The sequence below is a fragment of the Calypte anna genome, chromosome 5A (assembly GCF_003957555.1).
Source record: "Calypte anna isolate BGI_N300 chromosome 5A, bCalAnn1_v1.p, whole genome shotgun sequence".
In the NCBI taxonomy this organism is placed as follows: domain Eukaryota; kingdom Metazoa; phylum Chordata; class Aves; order Apodiformes; family Trochilidae; genus Calypte; species Calypte anna.
This window is the reverse complement of record NC_044251.1, coordinates 18,913,300-18,932,635: the sequence shown is the minus strand read 5'-3', so window position 1 is coordinate 18,932,635 and position 19,336 is coordinate 18,913,300. Positions and strand designations below refer to the sequence as shown.

General features: G+C 34.5%; 1 protein-coding gene across 8 annotated transcripts in view; it reads left to right on the top strand.

Annotated features, from left to right (window-relative positions):
* The window catches only part of SLC25A21 (solute carrier family 25 member 21), a 242,009-nt gene that overhangs the window by 128,410 nt on the left and 94,263 nt on the right, over nucleotides 1–19,336 (top strand). For 3 of the 8 annotated variants that reach the window (XM_030452161.1, XM_030452159.1, XM_030452164.1), the window contains one exon: nucleotides 9,425–9,473. The exons of 4 other annotated variants lie outside the window; for them this stretch is intronic. In XM_030452161.1, the coding sequence (XP_030308021.1) occupies nucleotides 9,425–9,473 (49 nt within the window). Of the gene's footprint in view, nucleotides 1–9,424; nucleotides 9,474–19,336 lie in introns of those variants that run through there. One more of the 8 variants, XM_030452167.1, reaches the window with a different exon arrangement.

Below are 19,336 nucleotides of genomic sequence, written 5' to 3'. Positions count from 1 at the left end.
TTAGCTATTTGGTATATTTTTACGTAGAAGAATGATTTATGTTCATTGAGTCAGAAGAAAAATAAGGTCTCACTACATTCTATAAATGCTTTGTAATAGTAATCTGTTTACTATTTACACTGTTAAGCTTGTCTTTGGATAAGCTTTTCTTAGACCTTTTTAATACTTTCTGTAAAGAGTTCTAGGCTGACATATTTTCACCCCAGGAGTGTCCTCCTTGAAAATTACATATTTTCAGTGTAACATGGAATAATGAATAGAAAATTACCTTTATTTATATTACACATTCATCACTGCTATGCCCATTTCTATTTGCTTTCCTCACCCAACCTGGAACTGCTACTGTAATTTCACTATTCATCCATCTAGATACTTCAACGTGTGTTTATACTGATGGTACAAAAGATGGCAAAAATCGATGTCTTGCTAATAGCTATTTAATTATTCTTAGCTTTGGGAAGTATGTGACAAATGTAAGCATGTTGAATTGGTTTTTAAATTCCCTTAGTTTCATTTTGTTTATGCATATTTCTCTTCTAGTTATATGTGGAAGTAAGTTTGACTGCTGTTTTAAATCAAACCTCTTAAATGAAAGATGAAAGATGCATGGCTCTTGAAATAAGTGATGAATAATTGTAGTTTTCAAGTCTACAGCTTGCATCAGATACTTTGTACAATGCCAGAAAAGATCTTTGTGAAGAGTAAAGTGGAGGTGTAACAATAATCCCTCAAGGTTCATGGCTGGAGCAAGTTACTTCTGCATATTGCTTGTAGTGTTAACTTTTCTTGAAGAATAACGTTTGGTTTTTAACAACACACCAGCTACTCTATTTAATATTTAAAATTTGCATTTTTTTGAGACTCCTGTAATGGTACAGTCCTTAAGGACAGGTCAGGAGGCTTATAGACTGTTGCATGTGTGACAAAGAGGCCATAAAGCACTTGGTCAGATGTAGCTAATTAAAGGTAAATGAAGGACAGCTGCTTTTTATGTTTCCAGCACATCTTTGATCTGCTCTACCCCTCAGACCTCTGTGGACAAGGTAGTTAAATACAAACTAGGAGGCCTATTTTAAAGACATTAAAGCCCTCCAGGGCAATCCAGTGACAGTCCAAGCAGCCATAAGCTGTTTGCTTTATTCATTAGAGAACTTTAAATGTGTCAAGAAATAGAATAATGTCCATGCTCTTAGATCAGCATTAGCAATGAGATTACAACAGCTCTGGGACATATGAATGGGCAAACTTCTTATGAAAACAAGTTTATTGAGAAGCATTTTACAATAACAGCAAAGAAAATATAGGTTGCACGTTTTTATTGCAGAAATATTGATTCAATATGCACTGAAATAGCTGAAGCTGCAGTGACACCAATATTGAGTAACCCAGTCCTGACCTCAGTGGTCCCTTCAGTCATGTTTTAAAAAACTTCTTTTGCACACATGATAGAAATAACATGTCATATGTGAGTGACATAATAGCACATAATACTTGCTGTAGAATTTATGGAGACCTTACAAAATATATATAGCTTTTCCCATGTGTCTAGAGACTGGGATACTTAAGTTTGTAAATTGCAAGTGTTTATTTTATAAGTCAAAGCTTTAATGTCAATACAACATCAGTAAAGGATGTAGAAAGAGTAAATTAAAAAAAAAAAACACAAAACAAAAATACCAAGAAAACATCATGAAGCTAGATAAATGACTCTTGGTTGCTAGTCATTTTGGAAAAAGCGTCATTGCCCAAAAATATCTGCAAAGCCAACACAGTTGATTTTTTGAGAATTGTTCAAGATGTTAAATTTTTTATTATTGTTTTGTAAATAGGAATTGAAATGGAAATTAAGGTCAAGCAAATTTACGTAACATTCAAAGTTATAAATTTTGGAGATATATGCTATATTGCTTCAATAATATTTAAGAACATAGTTGCATTTCTTATGTTGTGTGCTGTGTTTTGCTCCACTGTCTTTTGTGTCATTACCTAAATGTTTCATACTCTCCATGGTGTTCAGCACCCCTGTGACAGCTTTGGTATTTTTAAATCAAGTAAGAGTGTGAAAGGACTGTAACTTTAAAATGGTCATGTAGACAGCCTTTTTGACTATGCCATAAATGCAAATGTCATATGTCTTACATACAAAGGACATTTCTGCATGCCCTTTAACTTCAAAAATTCTCTATGTGAGTAGTACAATTGGAATTTCTTGCCCATGAAAGTGCTGTGTGCTACTGGAATCTGGAAGATTAATACCTCAGAGACGTATATGTAGTAGAAGATCCTCTGTGACTCACCATCAATTTTTACTGAGTTATTTCAAATTACCTCCTAGCCTTACTATAAATGTATATAACTGTATGTAATTTAAAACTAACTTGGTCCTCAAAATTGTCACAGATTTTTCTAGACCGATATATCAAGTAATAATGCACTCAAGTTATAAACATGAGGTTAATCAAGTTGGTAGGTATGTGAAACAAGAATGGTTTTTTTTAAATTTTAAAATATTTAATTTTGCAGAGAGTAAGAACTTCAAGTTAAACCCATAGATGACTTTTGCTTTTACTCAGCAAACAATATTCAGAGAACCTAAATGAATAGTGAGCAGTTTAACTGAAGCTCTTTAAAGACTCTCTGAGCTGGAGTCTAGGCAGAAGTAAGAATAAAGATGTGGTTATTACAGGCAACATGAGCATAATATGCTGATTTGGCTTATTGTGCCAAAAACATTGTGAAAACATGCAATAAATAAATTTATTCTAAATGTAGAGCATTTTGCATACATACTTGAATATTAAAGCTAGATATTTTTTACTGAGAGACAAAAAATACTCTGGTAAATTATTACAGAATTCTGCTAAATATAAGATAGGTACATATTGTAGAATGAGGAATTATGGTTTTGCCTAGCAGACTTATGCTTTTTCCACTCATATTGAATCTATGTGTATCAGCTTAGTTGTGTGTTAGACTGAAAAGAAAAAGCCCAGGCTATTGTAGAACCACTGTGAAATACAAAGAAAATATCTTGGTAGGACCATTTATCATCAATTTAAAGATCCAATAAAATTAATTTTAAAAGGGAACTAAAGCATAAGAATAATTTTAGGCTTTTTAACAACCTTTAGATTTTCATTTTTTCCACAAGTTCTTGGGACATCAAGACAAACATTAAGACCTCCAAAATACACTCCTTACTGACAAATGGTGCATTGCAAATGTTGGTTAATTACTACAATAACCTCTCAGTACTTGTGTATGCATGTATATAGATGAAATTTGCTGCCAAGGTGAAGGGGATTTACAGCTGAACAACTGCTCATTTCCAGTTCCTGTCTTCCGCACATCTAAGATGTGATCTCCAGCACCTGAGTAACCTTTACTTGAAACTTTGAAGATAAAAAAATGCTATTTTACTATACAATCAAGAAGCCATTATAAATATAACACAGGCTGAATTGCTTTTATGGAGAGCTCCACAAACACTGATGACCTTTGAGCACAAATGCTACAGGCCAAACATCAGAAAATTCCATCTGCTTCTGAAGTCCTGGGATTTTTGAAAGCCAGATAATCACTGTTCTGAAGCCTGCTATTCCTCAGTTCTCAGATAAGTGTTACACTGGCCTGTTGTACCTATTAAGTAACACTGTCATCTAACAAGATGTTGAGCACAATCCAGCTCCTCCTGTAGGCATACAAAAGCCTTCTTCTAAAATGCATTAAAAGTGATGGCAAAGCAAGAGCTCCTCTTGGGATTGTGATCAACTAGGACATTCTAAATCACAGACATCCTTGTCCACACCAGGGGAAAAATTACATTCATCATCTTGTTTACTTAATATGTTTTATAGTCTATTTTCTCAGTGTATACAAGGTCTCTAAGGAAAAATGACTCATGAATGCACCATTGCCATTATGGAGTACTTTTTGGAGTAACTTTTCATCTTTCCACATTTTCGAAGGAAAGAATTGATTTGTCTCATTACCTGAAACATTAATTAACATTTGTGAGGAGCTCTAGGGTACCATTAGTTAATGCCATACTACACATGGGAAAGAGTTAAAGTGTCCCTTTCTTAAGTGAAGGCTAATATGTAGATCTTTTCCAGCATAGTCCATGCTTGTCCCTGTGTAGTTTTCCTTAGAGGCTACTTCACGTATATTACAATTGAGATGGACAAAATATGTGACTGCATTCCTAGGAATGGAGTGGGCCTTGGCTGCCTCACATATCACAGTGAACCTAGCATTTTGTCTCCTTACAGAAGAGGTAAGAGCTTGATGTGCCTGTGAGGATGGCATGGGACAGCATAGTAATAGAAATTAGCCAGTGCAGAACTGACCATGGGGATTCTTTTTTCCAAGGACTGATTACTTTTCAAATAAGGAAGAAGCAACCAGTGTTCAGCTGGTTACTTCATATTGTCAAATAAAGTGTTTTAGCCAACAGACAAGGAGATTTAGGAGGAATTTGTCATTGTTTTTACTAGGATACAAAGATCAACACAAGATTCTTTTTCTCCAACATATATTCTCAGAAGGAAATGCATAGTATGCAGAAAATATTTATGATCATTTCTTACATTGTAACTAAATCTATGCAAAAGCCAAAATAAATACCAACTGTTCCAGCTATACAGTATATGGTACCTGATGTGTTTACTGCCAGGTCTCCTATGACCAGACTCCTTTCTGTTGTGTTTCTCCAGTGACTGAGTTATTTCAGGGAAAAGGGAGGAGAGTGCATAATGACTACTACACTGCAGGGGGTTGTCTGAACTGGCCCATGGATCATGCTCTAACTCTCATGAATTTCTCGTAGAATCTATGTTAAGTGTGTATTATGCATAAAACATATATGGGGTGAGCTCCTAAGGTTTCCTTAAATGACAAGTCAGTGTGTATCACAGACACTCGGCACTTTTCAGTTCAGAGCTTCAAGGGTCAAAGAAGAGCTGAATTTGTCTCCTAAGGAGGACCAAAGCCATAATGACTCTATTTTTATCTGTGCCTTTTAGCAAGTACTGCTAGCTAGATGTCATTCTTTTCCTCCCTTTTCAGTGAGTAGATGAAGTATGAAAACTCTTAGGGAGGTAAGAAGAGCTATGATCTCGTGCTGCTGAAATCTCATACTTTTTGCCAGATTGATAAGTGGAGCATATTTTAAACAGAGTCATGATATTCTCAGCATATCTGGTATGATTATTGAGACAAGATTTGTGTTTCATGGAACAGAGGAACAAAGAGCAAAGGAACTCAAAATACCCACTAGTCACCAAAATGTTTGCATTAAAGAAATGTATACTGAGGTTGTGAATTTCAAATTTTATGTGTGAATCTTGTTGAGGACATAGGCAGATATTTGTGGAGGGTGTGTGATGTAACCCATGATGGGAAAGAATTTAAAACCAGAAGATAGGAGGCTCAGCTTGGGGGTCAATGTTTTCTGTTATTTTATTCCCTCCATGGGCTCATTTGGTGAGCAGAATGTTTTACATAATAGAATTGTGGATTCCGTTCTTGGTTGTTGATATTCCACTTGTGTACTATCAGATGATGTCAATGATGACAGCTGCTTATTTCTTCGATGCACAGATTTTTATTATGTCTTGCTTTATGGTTAGTATCCACTTTTCAGAAAGAATGTTTTCCCACCCAGAAGACAATAAATATTGGACTGACCCAGTAATTGTTCTTTTCTATATTTCCTTTAGGCTCGTGTTCAGCTGGTTGGATTTGAGTTGTTTTAAACATAATCAGGCCATCATAAATCACTTTGGGTTAATTCACATGTGACATCACCAAGGAGACCCAATGGGACAATTAAAATATGTTTTTGGACAGTCTATGTGTAGCTCTTTTAACTACTTTAGCATGAAAATAAAAGTTTGTAAACAGTAGTCTTTACACTGTGACAACTTAAAATATATTGCACACTGATACAGATATTTGGAAAATTAAATTTTCATAGCGCTAATTGAATTTAAAAAGCTGATGAACATTGGCTAAAGAAAGAGCAATATATTTTATTTTATTGACCATATCTGAGAGGGCTTGTAATTTAGTAGGGCCACCACACTTTCTGGGCAGGTGATCAAGTAGGATGTTGTAATGATCTACATGACTACTACAGTAGATGGAAAAATGTAGCTTGTGTTTGTAGCTGGTCCATTAGTGTCTTGCACAGTGTGTGCTCCTTTGGTGATCTTCAGAGATCTGTGTCATAATCTTAGCATCTTTTGAAGAGTTCTGTCTGGTGAAATCAAGTAACTAAACACCATTAAATGATGAGACAAAGGAAAGACTAAAAAGGACAGATAACCAATAGAATCCTGAAGTTATCAAAACAGAACTCTTGCCAAAGACCTTGGAATTCATCTGATTCAGTTTTTGGATAAATGCCTGAATTAAAAATTATCCCCAAGAAAACACAGACAAATTCTGGCACTGTACAGTTTTCTCCCAAAATGGACATTAATGCTGCAAAAACAGAATAGGGTGAACAACCCCTGGCCCCATGCTTGGCCCCCTACTGTAGGCTCTATATGCCAAAAAATATGGAATGGAAGATCAAAAACAAGGTGGGGGGAGTGGAGAGTATAAGTTGGAAAAGGAGGCTGGTTGGAAAGGGAAAAACTCATAGGCAATGCTCCCTGCCAGCACTGAAACACTCAGCTGCAGCTCCTCTTGCAAAGCACCTGTTGGCAACCATTGGAGTAGTTTATAGGTTTTGGGACAGAATCAGGACAGAAAACTAATAGTCAGTGTTCCCTAATGTGACACGTGATTTCGCCTTATTTTAGTAAAATAGAAGTCATTCCTGGGCAGTAATTATAGCAAGAAATGCACCCATTCAGAAATAGGAACAGTTTTTCTTTCTAGAAAAAAAAATATATCAATAAATTGCATTATTTTGAATTACTCTTTATTAGCAATATTAATATTCTTTGGCTGATGTCACCTGTCTTGTCTTCATTTTATCCAGACTTAAAAAGAAAAAAAAATGTTGCATGGGGTGAAAAGAAAATACAGCAAACAATGCTAGATCTAAGGGATTATCTGGTCAGTTTTATGTTTTGTAAGATCAAGATACTGGAGTAGAATGATAAAATTTGGGAAATTGCATGTGTTAAATTAAAGGTCTCAGCAATTATTTTATGTCAAGAATTCAGTTTAAACGTTTTAACCTGTTTGCAATATTCTATATATCGGAACAGCAGTTTACATTTAGTAGAGAATGTTGGCACTACAGTTTATACCCTCCTTCTGTTAATAACTGCAAAACTTGTGTTTGTGCAGAAAATCTTTGCAATCTTTGTTGTTATATAAATAGATTATACTTCCCTAAGAGAAATATATAAAAATTTTAAGTAATACATGTATTCAATATGTGAAAAGGATCAAGAAAAAATATTAATTTTTAATACAGGTATATTTATTATAGGCTGAGCTAAAATCTAGTGCTTTTATTGGCTAACTCTCCTTCAACTATAATGAAAATTTTCCCTCTGCTAATACTTTGGTTCATTGTAAAAGGCTTACTTAGGTAAGTACCTGTATTACTCAGAAGGTCTGGATAAGGTTGAAATAGAAAGTAGGTAATGTTTTGGAATTTAATCCTTTTTTATATAAACTTTAAAACCCCACTATTTTCCTCTTCTGCTTGTATTAGTTTTAAAATAATTGAATTTTGAAACATTGAGCCTTCCTTATATTTATATTTTATAATGAGAAAAAGAAAAAAAAAAAAACTTCTGACACTGCAATGCGCACTACCCAGGCAGAGTCTGGTTCCTGCATGATGCCCACCAGGGTCTTTCCCCATCAAGTCTGTCAAAGAATAGAGAAAGGCAAATTCCATGAGTTCAATAGGTTGTGTGGGGAGAGTTCAAAATAGATTTTCACTGTATGCTACAGTAATTTCTTTGTCTTGCTGTGAAAGAGAAAGCTAATAGCCTGGCATGTGCTAAACTGTCTTAGATATTAGAGACTGTTAACTTTTGTAACACTCAACCTTGACCAAATTTTGTGCCATTAAAAGAGGACAGGATCTGTACTTTAAAACAGTGATACCTGAACAAGGAGAGCATCTAGTGGAACATAAGCATGTGCCTAATCTCAGTATGTATGGTATGCATAAAAGAAGGAAATTGCAGATAGTTTAATATCTTTCCTGAATCAAAATTTTAAGAAGTTTAGCCATGAATCACCAAAAGATGCATTCTACATTAGAAAAGGTTTGCAAATATTTTGCTAAAATAATAAATCTATTAAAGTAATATATTAGAAGAAGTGTAGTCTTCACTAACTGTTTTTGCATGATATTGTGTTAAATTGATTACTCTGGATAATAAGAGATTGCGGATGCTTAAGAGTCTAAATAAACCAGGACACAGAAAGTTAAAAAAATATGACAATACAGTCATTTGACATACAGCTACTTATTTTCCCAGTAATTCAAACTCCTTTAAGATTTGTGTAGTTGTTTTTATTATCTCTGCACATTGGCAGATCTTAAAAATACGCTTTTACTGTGATCCTGAAAAATACATCTTTTATTGTATGCTTGCATTTTGGAGTGAGGGCAATATATGAAATGGAGAGGGGAGTAGGCAAACCTAGGAAATTTTAGCAAATATAGAGAATCTCTGAAAGTTCTCCCCAGGTGATGTATGCTGGGAAACTGGCAAAATGTGGGTGCTAAACTTCTGGACTTTTTATGGAAAGTCAAGAGGGTGGAAAAAGTAACAGAACTCTGAATCCCATGATGGCAAATGTGCTTGGTATCTTCCAGGTCTTTTCTTTCTCCACAATCCTTGCTACTCACACTCTCCATTCTTGGACATGCAAAGTCCCCCGCATCTAAATTTAAGTGGTCATGATGAGCAGTAGAGCAGGAAGGGGAAAAGCCAGCCCTGAGCAGGATGAAGAACCAGTAAGGCTGCAGCTCAGATGTCCAGCTCAGGAATAAGCTGTCATTTTGCCATCTGATTTGCCTGAGCCCCCAGTACAGTCTAGCACTATAGCATTGTCTTTAGGGATTAGTTTTATATGACAAAGGAGCCAGTGCCAACCTAAGCTCCCTTCACTACTTTCAGCAAGCCTTAATGTATTTATTTATTATGCCAGTCAAATGTTCCTGCTGTTCTTAAGTCAGAAAACCAAGTAAAATCTGTGATTATATTGATCAGGTAAGTCCTCACTATAATTAACACTCAGCACCATCTAAAATCTGTGATTGTTCCAACATACTGCAGAAAAATCTGTTTAATATATGAAGTGTATAGGTACTGCAGCACCAATTTTGCATTTAGGCTTTTACTTTACTTTTCAAACTACAAAAAATATTGGAGTCAATGAAAATGAAACTACTATTTCTACAAATGTTTATTAGGCCTTTTTAATTATTATTTTATAGGTCTTGTAGAAATTTGCCTGATGCATCCCCTTGATGTAGTGAAAACAAGGTAAGATTCTGTTTGAACAAGTTTCGTTGATACTGGAAGATATCCAAATAAGGAGCTGTCAAAAAGTAAAATGCTAGAACTTCTCCAAGTAAGATAACCTGTGCTTTTAATGGCATTTGTATTTACTTACCTGTATCACAGCATTTGACAGATGGAATTTGAATAGCATGACATATTTCTGATTAGAGGTCATCTAAAGGTGTTAATCTGTTTCATTACATGTATTTTTAATGTTGTAACAAAATCCTATAAAATGAAGAGGGCTATACTTAAATTCATATACTGTATGTGTCATCTGTAGTAATTCTTCTATATTTACTGAGGAAAAAATTGCCTCTGAAATAATTTTCACAGATTTTTGAGACCTGATAAAAATAATAAAACAAGATGTTTTTCTCTGTCAGCTAAGTAACTTCATGCTTTGAATTTTTGTCTTTTTATCTGTCCCTATTTGCATTGCTGACTATTTTTGCTTATGTGAGTATAAATATTAAGCAACCTAAAAAATTTGGTGATATAAGGTGTTTTTAATGTTTGTTATTCAGGTGGAAAAAGAATCGTTGTGTTTCTAGATTCTTGAATTTTTTATTTTTTATTTTTTTTCTTTTCTATACTTCTCAGTTTTCATATCAATTTACAAGTGAATGTTGCCAAACATGAAAAGCAAACCAGAATGCAGAACTGTATAATAAGAACAAAACTTTTCATGCCATGTGGGTTACCTGCAATGCCAATACTTGCCATGTGTAGCTCCTGGAGCTCTGTCGAAGTCTCAGTCACGTAGGCAGAAAATCTTCACTGGGAGATGAATGAGCTCCAAACAAATGATGAGGACAGCTGTGGTCTCTGGAATATGCTTGAAGCAGTCATGACTTGAGATTCTAGCTCCAGTTAGCCAATGTGTGATCTCATTAAGAATGTATTTTTGGCTTCTGTTTAAATCACATTCTATGACCTTGAGATACACTTCTCTGCAGCCTGCATTTTGCAGCAGGCCATCTCTCTGTGGAGATTGCCCTACACCAGAGGACAGAAATGCAGTTTCTAGCTGCATTAACTCCTCCTGAGGTGTTGTAGGTACTTGGAGCTTGCTCAGGCAGTTCTTCCATATGCCTTCAGAGTATGAAATATGTTGATTCATATAGAGACAATATACCTGGTAGTTTCAGGGGTCCTTTCTGCCCCTCTAAGTACTACTGAGACCTCAATATTAAAACAAGTTTTACATCAAAAGATTGAAATAAAAGATTCAGAAATAAGAGTATAAACAAAATTAATAGAACACCAAGTTTAAAATAATAATAATAAAAAAAATCTATCCTATTCTGTTCTCATGTGGCTCTCTTGGGATGCTCTTTATTGTCTTCATTTAGGCAGGTTGTGCTATAACTCACCTGCAACTATATAAGCTTTTGGTTTTACCACTTCCTGTTTTCTTCTTTGTACTAAACCAGGAATCATGTTATGTAGCATAAATGCAGCACCAGTGATTTACCCCGATGTCTCTGGTGCCTTTGAGGCAGTCATCCTATATACATCCTTGTGTCTCCAGTGTTCGTTAAAATAACTTAATGCATATCCTTAGAATCATCTATGAATTAGGACATACCATATATCATGTATCATAAAAAACATTAATTGCACATCTGTTCTGATAAACTGGCAATCAGCAGATGTGCTTTCAGTTTTCTAATAGAAACTGCACATACAGCAGATTCTCCGAATACAAGGATGGATTTTCCCACTTCAATTCCAAATTGTACTGGTTTTGTCATACTTGCAGTATTGACAATGCAAATCAGATCTGCAATCCAGGAAAGAAAAGGACTAAAGAATGTACAGGAATGTTTGTGAAGCTATATCAATATTTTAAAATTCCTAATAAAAATTAGGAAACCTTTGTGAAAGCTGAGTACACAAATAGCAGAATTAAAGAAGAAAGCAGGAAAAAATGAAAGAACAGTGGGAGGAATCAGGTTATGAATTACGGTGAGACCAGGGGGCTCAATCAAGAAAAGTCTGAATTAAGCGAATTATCTCATCTGAAGGAACTTGAAGCGAAGTTGACTCTTCCATTGGGTTAGCTGCAAGTCTGCAGAATTGAGCAGCACCCGTCACAGTTTTTCTGTGTGTGTTGATGCTGGTGTATTCAGAGATATTACACAGCTTTTGCAGTAGCATTTCTGCTGATCTTAGCAGATGTTAGTACTTGAAAATACATTTTGAAAGCCAAAAACAAAATCAAAACTGAATTGTTCTTTAATGCCATCTGTCATTCCATTCTATGTTCCTAACATCGTGCCACTTTTGAATGGCCCAAATTTACAAGAGTAGAATAATTTTCTGATAGTCTTAGAGAAGTTCACATGAAACTTTTTTTAATATTGAACTTTCTATTCAGAATGCTTTCTAATACACTTTCATTTACTTTGTTTCTTTGTTGCAGTGGTTAAAAGTACTGCAGTATACTTACTCTTTTTCAACATGGTATTGATAATCTGTCATTTCCAAGTCACTTCTAGCTATTAAAGTTTTGGTAGGCTGTTTGGATGTTTTTTATGTTAGAGTAAAGGATATATAAAATATATAAAAATATATAAAAGCACTATTTGTTGCTTCATTTTTATGGTGTCTTGAGCTTCCTGCCTTTTTCTATAAAGTGTGTTTTGGTGAGAAGTCCCATGGCCTCTTCAGATTAGTGGAACCTTGTTTGATCTAAGTTAGCGTTTTGAAGGAGTTTAGAGATGCCAAAGGATCACATCTAGTGGGCTGATGGTGTAGCATCTTCTCTTCGTTGATTTTGTGTGTGTATGCTTTTAATAAAAAATTGGAGAGGAGAAAGTTCCTGTCAAAGATTATTTTGAAACACTGGAAAATGGTCTGGCTCTCTTGTAACAACATTTTGCAATGTCCTTTCTCTGTTTGGTAATTTTCTATTATTCTACAGTAACAATGCTAGGTTTTTTTTTTATCTCCTCACTTCAAGGGAGGAACACATATATACATAAATACATGTTTATAATCTATGGACAAGCCAAATGCTTAATGGAGTGGTTCTTGCTAAATGTACATTCAAAAATAGTTTTCTTTTGTAATCTATTAGAAAACTAAAGGTCATTAGCTTAGGAAATCATATGAGCTAGCTAGATGGAGATAAATATGCTAATTGTTTTAGCTTTATGAATCACACCTAATCTTTGAAATGAAGCTTTTTCTCAATTAAAAGATTTATTGGTATAGTTTCTGATGAGACACTATTAAGAAAAATGTGCCAAACTTTTAATATGCCAGCGTAATAGAACTCTGTTAGCTGTTAAATTTACCAGTTATTCTGCTGATTAATGTAGCCATTTGTTGAATAAATAATACACTGAATCTTTGTTCTTGTCTTCACAAATACAAGTTCTGCAGAATTCAGTGAGGATTTATGGGTGAGCCTGTCTAAAAGCAGTAGTACGAATTTTCTGGTAAGTTTATAGTCAAAACATAGAAGGTCTGCTTTTTGATTGATACCTAGATGAGTGATCTTTGCTGGAAAATCAGAAGAAAAGTGTCTTAGTCTGGATAAAGAATTGGTTTTGTTTATTTCAGATGTTTCTGGTTTTTTTCCTTAAGTGTAATGCAAGCTGTGATGATTTTTTTCATCCATCAGATTTACTAAAGGATGACACAAGGGTATGCTAGGCCATGATATGCAGGACAAGGCATTGTCATATATATTACTTTAAGAACAGTGCTTTTCCAGCTTGAGTGAGTCCTATTTGTCCTAGTGGCAGATGTTTTGGCTTAAGAAAATGTACAAAATTCAAAATCTAATGACACTATATCATTAGATAATTAATACTTGTGCAACAGCTCACAGGTGCAGTTGATGAGTAAATTACAGGGAGTTGTCAGAAGTCATCGGGTAGCTGATGTTATTTCAGGGATCATTCAAGAAAACCTGATAACTGTAGGATGTTGCTATGATCTGTCTGATGATGCCAGGTTATGTTCTGATGTCCTATAATATTGAACATCTTGAATTTTCAGGAAAAAAATGTTATTTTTTTATTTATTTCCCTACTACTCTGTTGGCTTATAAATGAACATTTTTCAGGAGCTTGATAACTTCCCAGCTGCATGCACTAACATACAATTTTGTTTGCTATTGATTTTAACACCCCAAGAAACTCATGCAATTAAAACTGGTGTTTCAAAATTAGAACTATGACTAGAAATAAAATTTTGGCTAATATTTCCTCAGGTTTACAGGTTCATTACCTTTACCTTTTACCTTTACCTGTTCTTTCTCTTTTTCACTGATTATCACCAGTGTACAGATGAATTTAGTGACTCTACCCTTCCTGAAAACAAATTTCAAAGTTTAATGTGCAAATAATCATACAAAATGTGAAACATACATTGAAGTACTAATAGTCATTTTGTATCTTACTTGATATTGTGTAGTTACAAAATGGAAACCATACTTGTAACTTTTTTAAAATAAACTTTTTTTTCTGCATTACAGACTTTAGTAGAAAATACATATGAAGAAATTAATGATTAAGTGCCTTCAAGTAACTGAGAAAAAAGAGCAAAACATCACCAAAAACTTCCAAATACATAATACATCTGAAAAGACTTGTATCTGAAAGTCCCCTGAACAGGAATAGTGTTACGGAGATTAGTTGAATCATATGCTTATATTTTTCATTTTGGCAGTAATTTGACATCACTATACATTTTGAGACAAACATTTGAAAGTACAATGGTTTCTGGCACGTCAGAATAATAGTAAATTATGCTTCAGATCTGTGCTGACATCAGTGAAGATAGATTAGTTCATACCACTTGAGGATTAAGGTTTTTTTACTTCCATGCAATGTATTTGAACAGTGGTAAATGTTATCACAAGCCAACAACTATCTAAAGGACTTATAGAAAGTGTAATTTATTATTTTATCAGGAGAATCATCAGGGTAACTTGTGTCCTAACATATTAAACATACATTCAACAGGCAGTGCTTTAATACTTCTCTGGTTAATTCAGATAATGACAGTTCCAGATGATTCCATTTTTTTTTTCTTTATTTAAACAATCTTCCGTCTTCAGACGTAATTGTGGCTTCGTAAAACAGCCTCACATTGGGATGGGTGTGCAATTTGGAAAGCACCGCCTAAGAGAGACCCATGAAGCATTCTTTCAAAAGCATTTACTTTAATTTATCAGAAGAATAAGTTAATAAGGATAGCTTGTTTCCTGATCAAACTATTCAATTCTTCCTGAAATTTTTTGTTCTTTCTTTTAACTGTTTCTCACCTTTTGGCAGAATCTGGGTAAGATGCAGTCCATGTAACTTCTACTTTAACACCTTTTCATATATTATAGCACTAGATCAGAATCTTCAAGTTTAACTGACTAACCATCCTATGTGTGATCCAGAATATCATCATTTTAAGAAATTAATCCAATAGTTCACCCTAGAAATTTTGAAGAAAGTTTTCATCTAGTCCTGATAGAGACTTTATGGTTTGTCACCCTTTCTGCAAAACTCTAGACCAACACTGGGGATCTAAAACCCCAAATTTAGAAAACAAATTGTGATTGAAGTCCAGATTTGGACCCTACATTACAGACCTATTTCTAGTTAGCAACTGGTCAGCTGATTTCTGTGCATGTTTATTAATTTTATTCCTTTGTTCCAATTCTGTCATTTTGGTCTTATTAAAAAAGTTCAGCTTACTCCATGTGTTTCCGATCTCATTCCATCTGTTGTTTTGCAAGAGCTACTTCCTTTATATCATTAATTCCTCTTTGATTTCTGGTCTTTTTTGTTGTTGTTGTTTTGTTTTTTTGTTTGAGTGAGCAGTAGTGAAGCCTGTTTCTGGAAAATGCTGGTTTAAGGAAGAGGTTGTTGTCCTTATGCAAGATTACCATTTCAAAAATGACCATAGCTCACTTGGTTTGCATCCGGACATGTTAAACTGACGTTACTTGATGCAGACTGGTCTAGTTAGGTTCTTGATGATTTTAAGCAGAAAATAGTCTTCCTGTCCTGGGAAAATTATCAGGACACCAAACAATTCAGTACTGGAATAAACAGTTGAACTCTCAGAAGACTTAAAAAAACCCCAACATTTTGGCCAATGAAACTCTTCATTTCATTAATTTCAAATTTTGGAAGATGTCACTCCCATTTCTTTTCTGTTTTTCAACTTCTTTTAATACTTCTGAACTAGAAAAAGAGAAGTTTTGGTTTGAACTTGTAGACAATAACATCCATTGTCATCTAAAAGAAGAGTATAAAAATGTATTCAAGCTGACCATTTCCTGAGGAATGTTTTTTTTCATTTTGAGGAAGAAAAAAATCCTAGTAAAAATAATCCCTGACCAACTCAACTTAACATCCTTCTTTCAACCAAACATCAAAATTTTTCTTTGGGATTAGTTTTGCTTGATTTATCAGTATCCTTTGTTACAATTGTTTGTAATATTTTTGTGCATATTGCAGCTTATACTCTGTTTTTTGCATTTGAGTTTCAGCATTGAAATACTTTGAATGTTTCCTTACTGATCCAAGTTTTGTATAATAAGAACTTATCTGAAGTTTACAATAATTTGGATGTGGATGAGATCCAGGGTTCTGCAATTTGCCTTTTGTTTTCCTTCTATGTACAATCTGTTAAGAATTAATAAGGGCAAATGGGCTAATAATTCCTTCTACATACTCTATCCCAATTTAAATCCTTCCCTGAATTAAAGATTATTGATGTACACTGCTAAACAGATGCTGTGATTTGCAGTGATGGTCAAAATGATTTCTGTTCCTCTGTGCTTTTATTTGTATATATAGTCATGCCAGATGTATGGTTTATAAAAAGTGTCAAGATCCTTTGAGATAAAAAGAACTGTGTAAATGTGGCTTCATCATCTCCTCCTATGATACTGTCTTACTTGTGATCAAATGGCAGAACTGCTTAAAATAGCCCTATTTCAAATCAGTGAAGATTTTTGTAAAAGCTATAATATATATATTGCTTTTTTATTTCAGAGTAATTGTATCCCGTCTTTGATAGAAACTGAATTTGAACATCAAATACAGCTGCCAGAGATCTCTTTTCTCAATCTGTTCTTTAATTTCAATTAAGAATTTTGCTATTTACTCTGTTTTGTTATTAATTAACAGTGAGCAGTTTCTTAAAAACTGAAATATCATTTTTAATTTCAATTTGGCAGTGTGGTATGGTTTGGGTTGGATATCTGTGCCATTTCACTAACCACATTCAGTTTCTTAAGTCACTCGTGAGCTGTAACAACCTGGAATTTCTAGCATCCACAGCAAAAGCCATGTACATCTTCTGTATGCTCAAGATACCTCATCCAGATATATCCTTAGCTCCTACAGACTATGGGGATGCAGTTGTGACTAGAGGGAAGATAAGTGGCTCTATGTGCAGGGAGCAAGTGTTGAGACCACCACAGAAGAACTGAGGAGAGGTAGCAGTAGGTGAAGGTCCAAGTTTTTCGAGAGAGGAAACAAGTAGACAGACTTCCACAAAGAGTAAGAGAGAAAATGCCTGAGGGCTGAAAAGAGGGAATGTGTGATGAATTTCTTGCATTTTTATTTCTCAGTCCAGTAAATTTGGAAGGTGGGTTTTGGGTTTCTGTAAGGAAGCTGGATCAAAGCTGATTTGGAGTGGCTTTATTCCTCTTCAAAATGCTACATGTAATTTTATTTTAGATTTTTGTTTTCATGTCTTTCCATATGTCCTTTACATACCCCTAAGCCCAGCTGTGTCTAGCAGAACCCTTACAGATCATTCCTTGTCTACTTGATCTGAGGACTGAAAGAAAATCATGCTAAACTGCATACTGAATATTATCTGTCCTACTAGTGACAACCCTTTTGACTGTGGAGATATGCAAAATATAAATATGCATTTAACACTTTTAACACTTTAATGTTTCTTATTTTTCTTTTCCTCCAATTCGAACAATGAGCTAAACCGTTCATTTTAGGTCCCTTTAATTTACATTTTGGTTTCATTCTAATGCCATAGCACAATGTGCTTCCTATGTTTGAATTTCCAGTACTGACAAAGTTCATGTAAACATTTCCTGGAAACTACATGGGCAGAATTTGTAAAACGACAAGAGCCTGAAGGCTTCCCTTTCATAATCTGTGTCTATATATTTACATGTTTTAAAAATAAACATACACAAACATATTTGATTGTGCTTGTACAGCATCTTCTTTGGTAGAGAAAATGAAGTTTCTCCATGTCAAAGTTCTCTAGCACTAGAAAAACCTGCAGCTGATTATCTGTGTCCTCATGATGCAGTTGCAAGAGGGTGGTGTAGGCCGCGTTTTATGATTTCTTGGGCTGCACATTGTGCACTCACAGTTTAAATCCAAGAAAGCTCTGAATTTTCTTCCTTCCTTTTGTTTTTATCTTGATTTTATGATAATATTTCCTGTCCCAGAATGCATCCACAAATAAATGCATTCTTGATAGAAGAGGCAAATTGACAAAAGGACTCCGAAACTGTAATTATGGCGAAGAAACACGGGTTACAGATGTAATAAAATAATGAATTTTCATTGCATTCTCTAATGGGTAAAGGAAGAAAAGGGAGAGAACCTAGGACTAAATGCTCTTTCAAATATGCTCATTGTACCACTGTCTTCTTCTCTAATTAGAACTTACCAAAGAAATAAGACATGGTGTAATAACGTTTGGATTCTCTTTGTAGTATCTCAAGATTTCTACAGATAATCATGACATTTATGTGAGTCAGAAACCATGACCAAGTCTCCATGACAAATACAAAACTTAGTTTGAAACATTTTCGATATGTGGGTCAGCTGACAGATCTGGAAAAAATAAGGCATATTTGTACAGAAAATATCCTGTAGTATTAAAGTGTGTATTATGGTTTGCATTAAACACAATAGATGTGTTAAATTATTTTATTTGTTTAGATTTCTTCAGCCTCAGGGTATTAAAAAAAAGTTCCTACAATTATGGTAGTGTACCTTTTTCAAGCTATGCAAATTGCCTCAGTATCCCCTATACTCTAAGAGAGGAAAAGAAATAACACTAAGAATCTGAACACTCAGTGTGATGTGGACTGTTCTGTACCACATTTATGAATCAGATTTCTTTATTTTGGACACAGGAGATCTATTTGCCTGTTAATCTGCTAGTTCATGGCAATGAGGAATGATACCAGAAGTGCCAGTGTTTTATCCATGGAGACAGTTTCCCTTTGTTTATTACGTTTAGACAGTGTAGATGCATGGCATGCCCCCTTTTTCTTTTTTCCAGGCCTAAATTAGTGTGAGATAATTAAAGAATCTCTTTAAATAAACTCTGTATCAATCCTTTCTTTAAAATATAATGAGTGAAGTGAAACCATGAGGGAGAGAGTGGAATGAGAGCAAGAGCGGAAAGCAGAAAGTGGAGGGCTTAGAGGTGAGAAAGTACATGGGATTCTATTTACAAGAAAAATACATGATGAAAATAAGTATTTAAGATTGGAATTGGGCAGTGGAAACGAACAGATGTTACCACAGTTAGAAAAGTAGTCTGGAGACAAAGAAATAGGATAGTTTTAAAAATGAATGCATTTTAAAGTAATATTTTAAATAAGGATTAAGCAGCTGGGAAAGGTTACATAGACCATGAGTTGAAGACATCTATGGTATACATAATATTTTTTAAAACAATCTGAACAAAGCAGATGGATGAGTTATTAGCAGATGTTAATGATTTGTCAGTGGTATAAAACATTAGGATCACATTCTGGGGTAGACCATGGTCATGCCTTATTTCTCCGTGGATAAAAATTATTCATTAGACCACTCTTATGGTTGATG